The sequence below is a fragment of the Sinocyclocheilus rhinocerous genome, unplaced genomic scaffold, assembly GCF_001515625.1.
Source record: "Sinocyclocheilus rhinocerous isolate Xijiao unplaced genomic scaffold, SAMN03320098_v1.1 scaffold432, whole genome shotgun sequence".
NCBI classification, from domain to species: domain Eukaryota; kingdom Metazoa; phylum Chordata; class Actinopteri; order Cypriniformes; family Cyprinidae; genus Sinocyclocheilus; species Sinocyclocheilus rhinocerous.
This window is the reverse complement of record NW_015627225.1, coordinates 270,106-280,815: the sequence shown is the minus strand read 5'-3', so window position 1 is coordinate 280,815 and position 10,710 is coordinate 270,106. Positions and strand designations below refer to the sequence as shown.

Below are 10,710 nucleotides of genomic sequence, written 5' to 3'. Positions count from 1 at the left end.
TGAGTAAATGATGACAGAATTTTAATTGTGTGTGTGTGTGTGTGTGTGTGTGTGTGTGTCAACTATCCCTTTAAATGTTTTATAATGGTGTTCAAATCATAAAATGTTTCATGCACGATAGGCCATCACACCATTCATCACTATCAGAAAAGGCAAAAAATCATTGCTCTATCTATATTTATATATTCTATATTTATATTTTTATAACAGTTTTATAGCTTTGCCTTTAATAAACATCCCCCATATAATGTCTTCCTCAACCGAATGGATGTAAGCTTACAAAGACCGCGCGTGCCATCAGCTCTTTAACATTTGATTATATTTTAAGTAGCTACATTCACATGTGTTGAATCTAGTCAGTTCTACTGTTTTGTGTAAACTAATCAAAGTTAAATCAGTGCAGCTCTCTTTCTCGCTACTTTGTGTCCTTAGTTTCTTTGTTAGGCTATTGTTATCAGTGATTTTCGTTTTTAATCGTCAATCGCACTTAAGTTTTTCTCCAGCACTCAAAATCTATAAAATAATTATAAAATATTTCTGTTTTTTTTTTTCCTTTTGTAAACGCTGGCATATTTGTAATACTATAGGCTACCCTATTAAAACAGCGCATAAAATAGTCTAAATAGATTTCACATAAAAAAAATTTTTTTTTAAAAATCAGCAGACTACAATCTTAAACGTAAGCTAATTAAACAGTTCAGCCACTTTCCCTTTAATTAGTGATCAATAAAATCGATTCGATCGAGTAGAAATGACAGGTCAGGGTAAGTGAACGGAAACAAGGATGTTATAATGAAAACATTTTTGTAGCGCAAATGCTGACGAGTTGCTTGTCATTTGAACAATGTGAATCGCTTCTAAAATTTCACAAAAACAATGTTTATTACTTACTTTGGATGTATCTTTTCTCTTGTAATTCAGCGGCTGTTAAACTCTTTTCTGAAATCCTCTGTTTGGCTTCCCTGTGGATCTTGTTTGGTAGCACGCCTCAGTGAGGGTGGAGTTCAGTATCCAAACTAGAGGACACAGCTTTGCTATAAACCTCTAACTGTAAAGATAGCATGATAATTTAATACATATTTGTATTTTATATGCTCTCAAAATCATCATGCTTTTCGGTGTATTGTTTTAAATGTCCAGTGTTGGAAACAGGATTGTTCTGTTTATGAAGTTACAGTGTTAAGTCTAAAATGACTGTAATATGACTCCATAAAAGTTTTTTTTAGTATAATGTTAATATTATGGTACTGCATTGTCTTTTATGCAACAAATAGTAAACCCTTGCCTGTGAAGCCTAGTAACATTTTCCATCTTATTGTACAATAAATAAGACTCCCTTTGTTTGGACAGCTCTGTCAAGTATACACTGCGTGTTAGTGGTTTGTGGTGTTGCCAACGTCTGCAGGCGGCTTCTCCATGTTCAAACTTGTCCATGAAAGTCTGCGCTCCATAGTCACGTAAAGGACCACACCTCATCCTAAACAACAGCTTTAGAAATGTTTTTGTTGCTTAGAAACTTGTTGTGGGTCTCTGGAGGCATACTGTAGCCTAAATATTTTTTATTGGCACCTTTTTAGTGTTGTGCCAAGAATCCGGTACCAATTATTTTGTGTAATTAAAGTTAATGTGTTCCAAGTAACTCATAGATTAGGTCTGGGATGCAGGAAATCCTTTTTGAAAAAGCTCTTTGGTGTGGATATGAATTTATGTCAGCTTGATTCTCCTTATGTGCAACAGTTTTAGCTAGTGGTGGGAATGTAATGGTTAAGGATTTGTGCTGGTAATACAAAAGACTGTCGGTTTGATTCCAAGTAAACCAGAAGTGGAGTTTTCCACAGGAAAAGTCTCTGTGGTTCTTTTTCATCAAAGCTTGAGAAATTCTTGTCGGTCACACATGTGAAGCCCTCTGACTCACTGCTAAAACCTCTGCAGGATGATGATTCATTCTCTGAATCAGGTATTAAAAGAGCTGTAGTTTTATAATTTGCTCTATAATTTTGTCATGAGGATCGCCAGTCTTACCCTCAGTGTTTTTAAAGTCTTACAGGAACTCATGCCTGCTTTGAGTTATTCAGGCCATGTGTTCTGTCTGAACTTGTTTGTTCAGCAAGAGGAAACATTATGAAACGTAGGAGAAACTCTGAACCAGATCGGGCAGGTCTGTTGTAACGTTTTTTTTAACTGGTTTACACTGGTTTATGTGGGGGAATGGTTAACTTCAATTGGATTTGCATACTGAATTTTAACTTTTGTGATAGATTTCTAACAACAAAAAATTAGTTAAACATGCACCAGGTTTGCTAAGTGCATATACAGTACATGTGGTTAGCAATTGTAGATGTTGATATTTATGGATTAAATTGACGTTAACGATGATGAAAAGAGACAGAGAGGAAGCACAAGCACAATGAACAGGGAGTGGAATGTTGGTTGCGTTAAAAATGGAAAAGGACTCGTCGGATCGGTTTCCACGCCTTAAGAATGTAGATGTGACTCACAAAACCTGCTTCAACACGAATTAACTACATCTACCCTGCCTTTCACTGCACAGAGGTTATGGAGATATCAAGAAACAGAGAGAGACAGGCCAAACCATTTGTTACGAAACAGGGAGGGACGTTTTTGTTGTCTTGGGGCACTTTTGTGTACTGAAAAGAGTGAAGACCTGAATGGTGTAACAGGAATACACCTGAAATACAATCCAGTTGCAAAACAGCCCGAGGATTAATTTAAGAAAAGTGGTTTGTTATTCCACAGTGCAACAGGAATCTTGGCCAAATGCCCCAACATTGAGAGAATTTATGGAAAACCATTGTTATGAATTATGAGTATATATACCTGTGAAAGTCCATGCATACCATGAAAGTCATCAGTGTTCAGTGTTGTTTTGCACCCCACTGTCTTTCACTGTTTAGACAAAAACTGCTGAAACATTATTCAAAATATGAAAAGAAAGTTTTACAGGTTTGGAACGACATGAGGATGAGTAAATGATGACAGAATTTTCATTTTTGGGTGAACTATTTTTTTTAAAGTCACATTGTGAGTTATGAAGTCACAATTACTCAGTGTTTTTACACTGTTGAAAACAGGCTTCTATAGATAATAGATTCTTCCGTCAATTAATTATACTATCTTTGGTTTCTTCTGAAAAAAATGAAGTATGAAAATATGTGAAGCAAAGAGTGATTTAACATCATTTGCAGTCACGTTTTGCTTGTTAGTGTCCATTAAAAAACAGATAAATATGTACTATGTAATTAATAGTAATTATTGTAATTACCTGGGCTTATACCATCTGTATTGTATTTGCTTAGTTTAAAGTGCCCGTTGGTGTTGGTGTTCTGGATCTTGGCCTAACAGAAGCCACACCACACCCAAAACCCTGAAGAGACTTGCTTTAGTCAAACTAAAGACTGCGTCATCCTGAATGTTGACATTTTGACCCCTATAAACTTTTCAAATATGCAATGTTGTTCATCAGGCCTCAACTTTCCAGCAAAAAGATCCAGTGGATATAGGGTAAGCATACAAGCTGCTTCCTCTACTGCCAACTGTCCACTGAGTTGGTCATGTTTGCGTTCACATCGTGGTGAACATGAGGAACATTTTCCATCTCTCTGAGTGAAAGTATTTTCCAAGCTCATGTTTTTTAGGATGAGATGACCACACTGTATGCTGGCGCTGGCTGGCCTTTGCTTGCCAGTTTCTTGCTGTTTGAATCTAAATGAGTATTTGAGCTCCTCATGTTAGCGATGGACCTTGCCTTGTTTATCTGCCGTGAGCCCTGCATCCTGTGGATACATTCAAAGCAGCGTTTGCCCACCAGGTAGAGGATTTCGCAGAGGGAGAGCAGGATGCACACCAGACTTGTCACCACCATGAAGATGGTGAAGATACGCTTCTCTGTGGGCCGAGAGATGAAGCAATCAACCACATTAGGGCAGGGATGCTCAGAACACTTCACCATGGTGGGGAAGTCATAGCCCTCATAGATGTGATACAGGAGATACACGAAGGTCACATCCACTCCCATTTTAAAAACCAGCGAGAGGACGTATGTCCACCAAAGACCGCCACGCTTCTTTCCGGTGTTGGCGTACAACCGCTGACAGCCCTCGCCATATTTGAGGCGGTGCTTCCGCTCGCGTTCCTCACGATAGGCCACATGCAGCACCACGAGGAACGACGGACAGGTGACGAAGATGAGCTGCAGCGCCCACAGACGTATGTGGGACACCGGGAAGAAGTGGTCGTAGCAAACGTTATGGCAGCCAGGCTGAGCAGTGTTACACGCAAAGTCTTTCTGCTCGTCGCCCCATACCTTCTCCGCAGCTACGACGAAGACCATGACCCTGAAAAGGAAGACTATGGACAGCCAGACACGGCCGAATGCGGTGGAGTACTTGTTGACCCCACTCAGGAGACCCTGAAGAAAAGCCCAATTCATGGCACCCGTGAGCGCTCAGGTTATCTCACCTGAATACCTCTCACCTGATAGGGAGGGGAGCAGAGAGAGAGAGAGAGAGACAAAAGAAACGTAACGTTACATAAAAATTCACTTGGGTGGTTTCTGTTATACAAAGTTAAACTACACACTTCTGTGATGATTCAAAGTTTTATTAATCTTTACCCCTGTAGAAAAATGGAGAAGCCCCTTTAGAAAGATGGAGAAGGGACCACTGTTATATAATGTATAAAATTTTAAGTCAAGCCTATAACATGCAGTGCCTTATTAATATATTTACATACTTTATGTACAAACTAGGCTATTTAAAAATCGCTAGTGATACACACATTCAAATACATATTATTTTACTTAATACATTTCAAAGAGGAATGTATAATGAAGCACTTTGGCTAAAGTTCACGTAACTTTACATATTTCATCATTTTTATATCATAAAAGTAGTTATGAACAAACAATAATTAGGCCTAGATCAAAGAAGACAGTAATAAGGTACGATTTAGAATCAAACATAAAAACACCCCTGTGTTAAAGTTTCCACATTCAGGCAAGTAGTTCTGGTAGAAAAATATATTTCCACTTTTTTTTAGGAATGATGTTAAACGGAATAAATATATTTAGAAGCAGTTTTTATAACGATGTGTATTGTATACAATCCCGACCATTTTAAACGGTCTATTACTCTGTTCACAAACCTATAAACGTTCTATAAACGTTTTTCACTGTAAGCTTAAAAAAACTTACGGAAAGTGAAACATAATCTATACATTTATACCAAATGTATTAGTCGAACAAACAAACAAACGTAAGATTATTTAGTGTATACTTACAGTCTGAGAACTCGCAGTTGTCTACAGTGCAGTCGGAACGCCGTGATTGTCTTGTTTGTAGCAGTCTGGCGAACTGCGCTCGTGAAACACAACTGACACGTGTGATGAACTGAACACAGAGACGCCACCTAGTGGACAACCTCATAAAAGACGCTTTGACGCCACCTGGAGGAGAGCAGCAGACGAGCCAAGCAGCAGTTCTGCTTTGAGCTGAACACTATAAATCAGTTGTGCCGATTAAATAAAAAATAAATATTGACCCATTTAGTCCTTTTATTTATAATCAATACATTTACACAACCTTTGATTAAGCATTTAGAAAATGACTTTACAGAAATGGCACTTACAAACAGCAATTTCTACATGATTAAATTGTTTAGTCAATCATCATATATATATATATATATATAGATAGATATATATAGAGAGAGAGAGAGAGAGTTAATATCTTTCTATTGCAATATAGTTCAGTTGACCAGTTTTAACTATTTGAAAAGTTATCTAATAATGCTGATGATAATACACTAAAAAAATTAGAGCACAGTAAGCAGTAGTTTTCCACATGTATTTTTTCACCCAGGTGTTTTACTTGTATTTTGAATTTTGCACTGCATTGGGTTGAGTTTTAGGGTTAACAGAAATGCTCATAATATTAATGGATAATGTCCTGACAGAAAATTCCCAGTGCATTTTCCAGTTTATGTGTGTATGTTATAAATACATGACCTTTTTCAAATAATCTTCAAATATTTTTCAATTAAATAAACACTGCTTTAAAAATTAAACATGGAGAAGGGGTGATTAATGTTTTTTAGTATCAAACTGTAGAAGCTACTAAATGTATTCAGCCAACACAGATTTTTGTTGTTTGCTGTAGCAGGTTTGCATTGATACTACACTTAGCGCTGAGATCTATCTTGACATTTTACTTAATTTTCTGATATTTAGACCCAGGAAAGAAAACATTAAAGTATGAATCCAAACGAGAGATGAGAACAAAACAGTATTTATTTCATTTAAACTGTACAACAGTCGCTGATATATTGTTTGCATGAAAAGTTTTGGTTGCCGCTCACCGCAACCACTGTATAATTAAACATATACGCCTCTGGGACTGTGTTTTTAAGATTCATGTTGTACTGGGAGAGATTCACATTTTCTGTTCTCAAGACCGAGAACCGGGTCATGACTGCAGAGGGTGTAAAAAAAAAAAATACCCTCATCTGAAAATCACAGACACAGGACACGGAATTCAAACATGAGAATTGACTGTGACAGAGAGAGTAATGACAACATAAATTAAAGATGTGATCAGAGGACAGTGCTGAAGGGCATGATCATGATATTGTCATATGCTCGGACCTCAGGGATGTCGGACGCCCGATTAAGGATGCAATCGGGCGGAGGGGGATTTGGTTTGGGAATCAATCCCACAGAATCCTATAGTAGCTGGTCGACAAAACAGAGGCAGTTTCAAGTCAAAGGAAAAGTGACTCGAAAGGACCTCAAAACCAGGTGTGCGCTTTCCGCACGAGGAGCTGACAGTCTGGGTCAAGGGTCACACACTCTTATGACCGTTTTGAGAAAGACAACCACAAGTCCAGGCTGCAAAGGTTATCGAAATTCTATAAAACATAAACTTTTGTTTAGTTACAATAAAATTCAACAAAATTAAAAATAAAATGAAATCATATATAAATGTAAGGGTCCTTTTTTGAATCCTGCGGCCAAATTGGGTATTATTCTTCCTCGCTCTCATTTTCAGGGTCCAGATCTGAATCACCATTCGCTTTTGATTCATCATTCATATCTTCCTCTTCATCGTCCTCCTCGTCTTTGTGGTTCTTTTTGTCTTCCGTCACTTCCATTGCTGCCTCATCCTCCTCCCAGTTCTGAAAAGACAAATCAACATGAGAACAATCCCATAACGCCACATTGCATACACAAGAACTGAGAGCATCTCTTACATCCGAGTCATCATCAGGACGCCCTTCATCTCCTGAGCCTTCCTCCTCATCTGAAGACTCTGTAGAAAAATGAAGAATTTATTTATTTTTTTGCCATGTCAGCATTTAAGACAATGAGTAAATTGAGAATCAGTTCAAAAATAGGTCAATTAATAAAAGACAAAGGATAGACAAGATAAATAGTTTACATACAGAACAATAAAATGTACTTAATGAGTCTTTAGATCATTACATTTGTGTATTTTGCTGCAAAAATTGGTTCTGGTTACTAAAAAATATTAAGACAGTTCTTTACCTTCTTCATAAACCAGCTGTGCTTTGTGAGAAATATTACCAACTTTCTCAGCGCTGTTGTTTGTCGCCACCTAGTAGAAAAATACATGGAAATGAGCACACCGAAAAATCAAAGCAGTGATTGACATCTGTTCTAGTTGCTTGTGTTTGAGCAGCTCACCTGTGTCATGAGCAGGTACAATTTGCCATGTAGTCGGGTGAGCTGCTGATACAACTTCACCCTGCTCTCAATCATATGGTAGATTGAGCCCAACTGAGACACTAGATCTGGAAGCTGTGAGGAAACAAGATGAAGAGACCAAATGAGGAACCCTAAAAAAAATGATCTACTGTGGATTCAAGACTAAAGATGCACTGTCACAACATTAAGATCTTGATTATGTACATTTGTGTGACAAAGATGTACACAGACTTACCGAAGACAAGTATGATGTGTGTTGTGTAAGTACAGCCTTAAACCACTGAACTATAAGCAGAGCCCTGCACAGAGAAAAACAATCATGTTACAAAAGGTTTAATGCCTTTAAAATATTTAAACATTAAAAGTAACAAAAACCAACAGAAGTGAAAATTTCTTACGCAAATGGATGTCCCTGCAGTCTTCTGGACAGCTACAGAAACAACCAAAACATTATTTTGAAATTGTAATTTTTAATTAAAATAAAAAATATACCATTCAACATTTTGGGGTCAGCAAGATTTTTTTTTTTAAAGGTTTTGAAAGACTTATGCTCACTAAGGCTGCATCTATTCAATAAAAAACATGATAAAAGTAACATTGTAAAACACATCATAAAATTGTAATTTATTCCTGAATTTTACTCTAGTCTTTTACTAGGTGTCTCAAATCATTCTAATATTGTTGATTTGGTGCTCAAGAAACATTTCTTATAAATGCTGAAAACGGCATATAGTTAGAAACATAACAGTATAAAGAACTGAATTTATATGAATCAGAAATACTAGTGACATTGTCTTTAGTTACTTTTGGTCAATTTAACACATACCTGCTAAATAAAAGTATTAAATTTCACATTCATTTAAAGCTGCAGTCCGTAACTTTTTTGTGTTCAAAATTAGTACACCATGAATCCATTTTCCAAACCGTGTTTTTCGCTTGTCCTGAATCACTACGGTACACCTATAAGTGTTTATATTCGGACTATTTTAGACTGGTTCGGGTAGGTACCGATGCAGAGTAGCCCAGTACCTGCGTGATTCGTCATAGACATAAACAGAGAGAAGTAGCTCCGGCTACAATGTTCTTCTGCAAGACGCACGCAGTTCTGTTTATTAACCGCTAGAGTGCCAAAAATTACGGACTGGAGCTTTAAAAAAAAAAAAATCTTACTGATCCTGAACTTTGAATGCTAATATACATACACAATACATAACCGCATAAACACATTTCATTACACCAAATACACAAAATAATGTTCTTTTTAGCAGCATCATATGACCCCTTTAACAAAGTCAAAATGACAAAATACCTCTTCCAGCAATGGCAGGACAGCCGAAGGTGGTAACCGGGCAACAGTGTTCTTTATCAACATCTCTTTTTTGGTTTGAAATATTTTCTGTTAGAAAGAATTAAATTACATGAGAATGTTAACAACATGCATAGACAAACACTAAATATCACAAACTTCAAACTTTGCAGAGTTCAAATTTTAAACATTCAACTGATCATTTCATAATTTTGTAGCAAGATGTGTAACTTACAGTTAGGATCCGCTCGTCTTTGCTCTCCAGTCCCTGCACAAGCAGTACAGCAAAACTGTCCGTCTGCAGGGAGGATGAGCCTTTACCAGCGCCCCTGCCTTCGACACTCAACTCAATCTGCTTTAACCGCTCCTCGATAGAAATCTACAATAAGATGGAGAGGATTTTGCATGTATTAGATTGAAGAAATTCCTTAATTTAACTCTTGATGGGGAAAAAAATCTTGATTTTACACAAATTTAATGAACTCAGTTGGGTGGTACCTCTGTGGTAATGTCCTTTTTTTTCCTCTTCTCTGCTTCATTGGGAGTTAATTTGATTGGTGCCTTGTGTCCCGGAAGTCCTGGTACTAAAACCTTGCTCTGTTTATTAACAACTGGTGTCTTCACCTAGAAGATGATGTTCAAATTAATGCATGGAACTTATTTTTAATATCAAGATTTGAGGTTTACTTTTTTTTTAAAGGGGTCATATGATGCGATTTCAATTTTTCCTTTCTCTTTGGAGTGTTACAAACTCTTGGTGCATAAATAAGATCTGTAAAGTTGCAAAGACTAAAGTCTCAAATCCAAAGAGATATTTAAACAATTAAAAAATATTCTTTGTTTATTTTGAATACGCGCCCTCCAGCGGCGAAAATTACATATTGTGCCTTTAAATGGTCTTACAGTGTGACAAAGAAGTGTTGAAAGGACAAATATTCTAGGTAGTCACACAATTAGTGACATCAATAAAACTGCACACATAATTATACAAATTATACAAAAATAAGCAGCTTTTAATAGATGCTGCTGGAAACTAAATGTCAAATGCCTAATATTCAATAAATCAAAAAGGTAAAGTATATATTAATGGTACAGATTAACTCTTACCTTGGAGACAGCCGTGTCTACAGAGAGAGAAAGAGTGCCATGTACATCTCTGACTAAGCAAACGTGTCTCTCTGACGTGTTAAAAGGCTGTGGGAAGAGACGGCATGGCAGTATAATTGACCAACTGAATAACCCAGTAAAATCAATATGTTTTTGCTGAACTTACAGTTTTCTCCATGACAGGCTGCAGGTGATGTCCGTATGCCAGCATCAGGTTCTGTCTGTCAGCACACAGAGCTGCTGCGAGCAGAGGCACAGGCACAGGGGAGTCTCCCTTCACAGTGGACACCTGCAGGGAACACACTGGAGACAGCGGCTTCTTACACCGCCTGAGAGAGAAAAATATAAACATGAGTTTTAAAGGGATAGTTCACCCAAAAATGAAAATTCTGTCATTAATTACTCACCCTCATGTCGTTCCAAACCTGTAAGACCTTCGTTCCTCTTCAGAACACAAATTAAGATATTTTTGATGAAATCCAAGAGCTCTCTGAGTACCAAGTTCAATGCCCAAAAATGTAGTAAGGACATCGATAAAATAGTCCATGTGACATCAG

At 37.2% G+C, this 10,710-nt stretch overlaps 3 protein-coding genes across 5 annotated transcripts in view; all 3 read right to left on the bottom strand.

Moving 5' to 3' along the window:
- The window catches only part of LOC107721102 (gap junction beta-3 protein-like), a 6,965-nt gene extending 5,957 nt beyond the window's left edge, over positions 1 to 1,008 (bottom strand). For both annotated transcript variants that reach the window (XM_016528976.1, XM_016528968.1), the window contains exon 1: positions 892 to 1,008. The gene's annotated coding sequence lies outside the window, so the exon portion shown is untranslated. The remainder of the gene's footprint in view (positions 1 to 891) is intronic.
- Positions 1,009 to 2,986: 1,978 nt separating this feature from the next.
- LOC107721793 (gap junction beta-4 protein-like) lies at positions 2,987 to 5,376 on the bottom strand. Of its 2 annotated transcripts, none has more exons than XM_016529970.1 (2): positions 5,295 to 5,376; positions 2,987 to 4,494 (listed from the first exon to the last, which is right to left on the bottom strand). In XM_016529970.1, the coding sequence occupies exon 2, from the start codon at positions 4,448 to 4,450 to the stop codon at positions 3,653 to 3,655; it is 798 nt and encodes a 265-aa protein (XP_016385456.1). In that variant the 5' UTR covers positions 4,451 to 4,494; positions 5,295 to 5,376; the 3' UTR covers positions 2,987 to 3,652. The 2 variants fall into 2 exon arrangements, with proteins under 2 accessions (XP_016385456.1, XP_016385448.1); XM_016529962.1 differs by having other exon boundaries at positions 5,299 to 5,372.
- Positions 5,377 to 6,178: 802 nt separating this feature from the next.
- Positions 6,179 to 10,710, bottom strand: part of wdr43 (WD repeat domain 43) — a 21,725-nt gene continuing 17,193 nt past the window's right edge. Inside the window, exons 8-18 of the mRNA XM_016528957.1 lie at positions 10,320 to 10,482; positions 10,154 to 10,240; positions 9,545 to 9,670; positions 9,282 to 9,425; positions 9,050 to 9,136; positions 8,139 to 8,170; positions 7,976 to 8,039; positions 7,720 to 7,833; positions 7,561 to 7,630; positions 7,266 to 7,324; positions 6,179 to 7,190 (exon numbers count right to left, since the gene is read on the bottom strand). Coding sequence (XP_016384443.1) covers positions 7,038 to 7,190; positions 7,266 to 7,324; positions 7,561 to 7,630; positions 7,720 to 7,833; positions 7,976 to 8,039; positions 8,139 to 8,170; positions 9,050 to 9,136; positions 9,282 to 9,425; positions 9,545 to 9,670; positions 10,154 to 10,240; positions 10,320 to 10,482 — 1,099 coding nt within the window. The 3' untranslated portion in view covers positions 6,179 to 7,037. The remainder of the gene's footprint in view (positions 7,191 to 7,265; positions 7,325 to 7,560; positions 7,631 to 7,719; positions 7,834 to 7,975; positions 8,040 to 8,138; positions 8,171 to 9,049; positions 9,137 to 9,281; positions 9,426 to 9,544; positions 9,671 to 10,153; positions 10,241 to 10,319; positions 10,483 to 10,710) is intronic.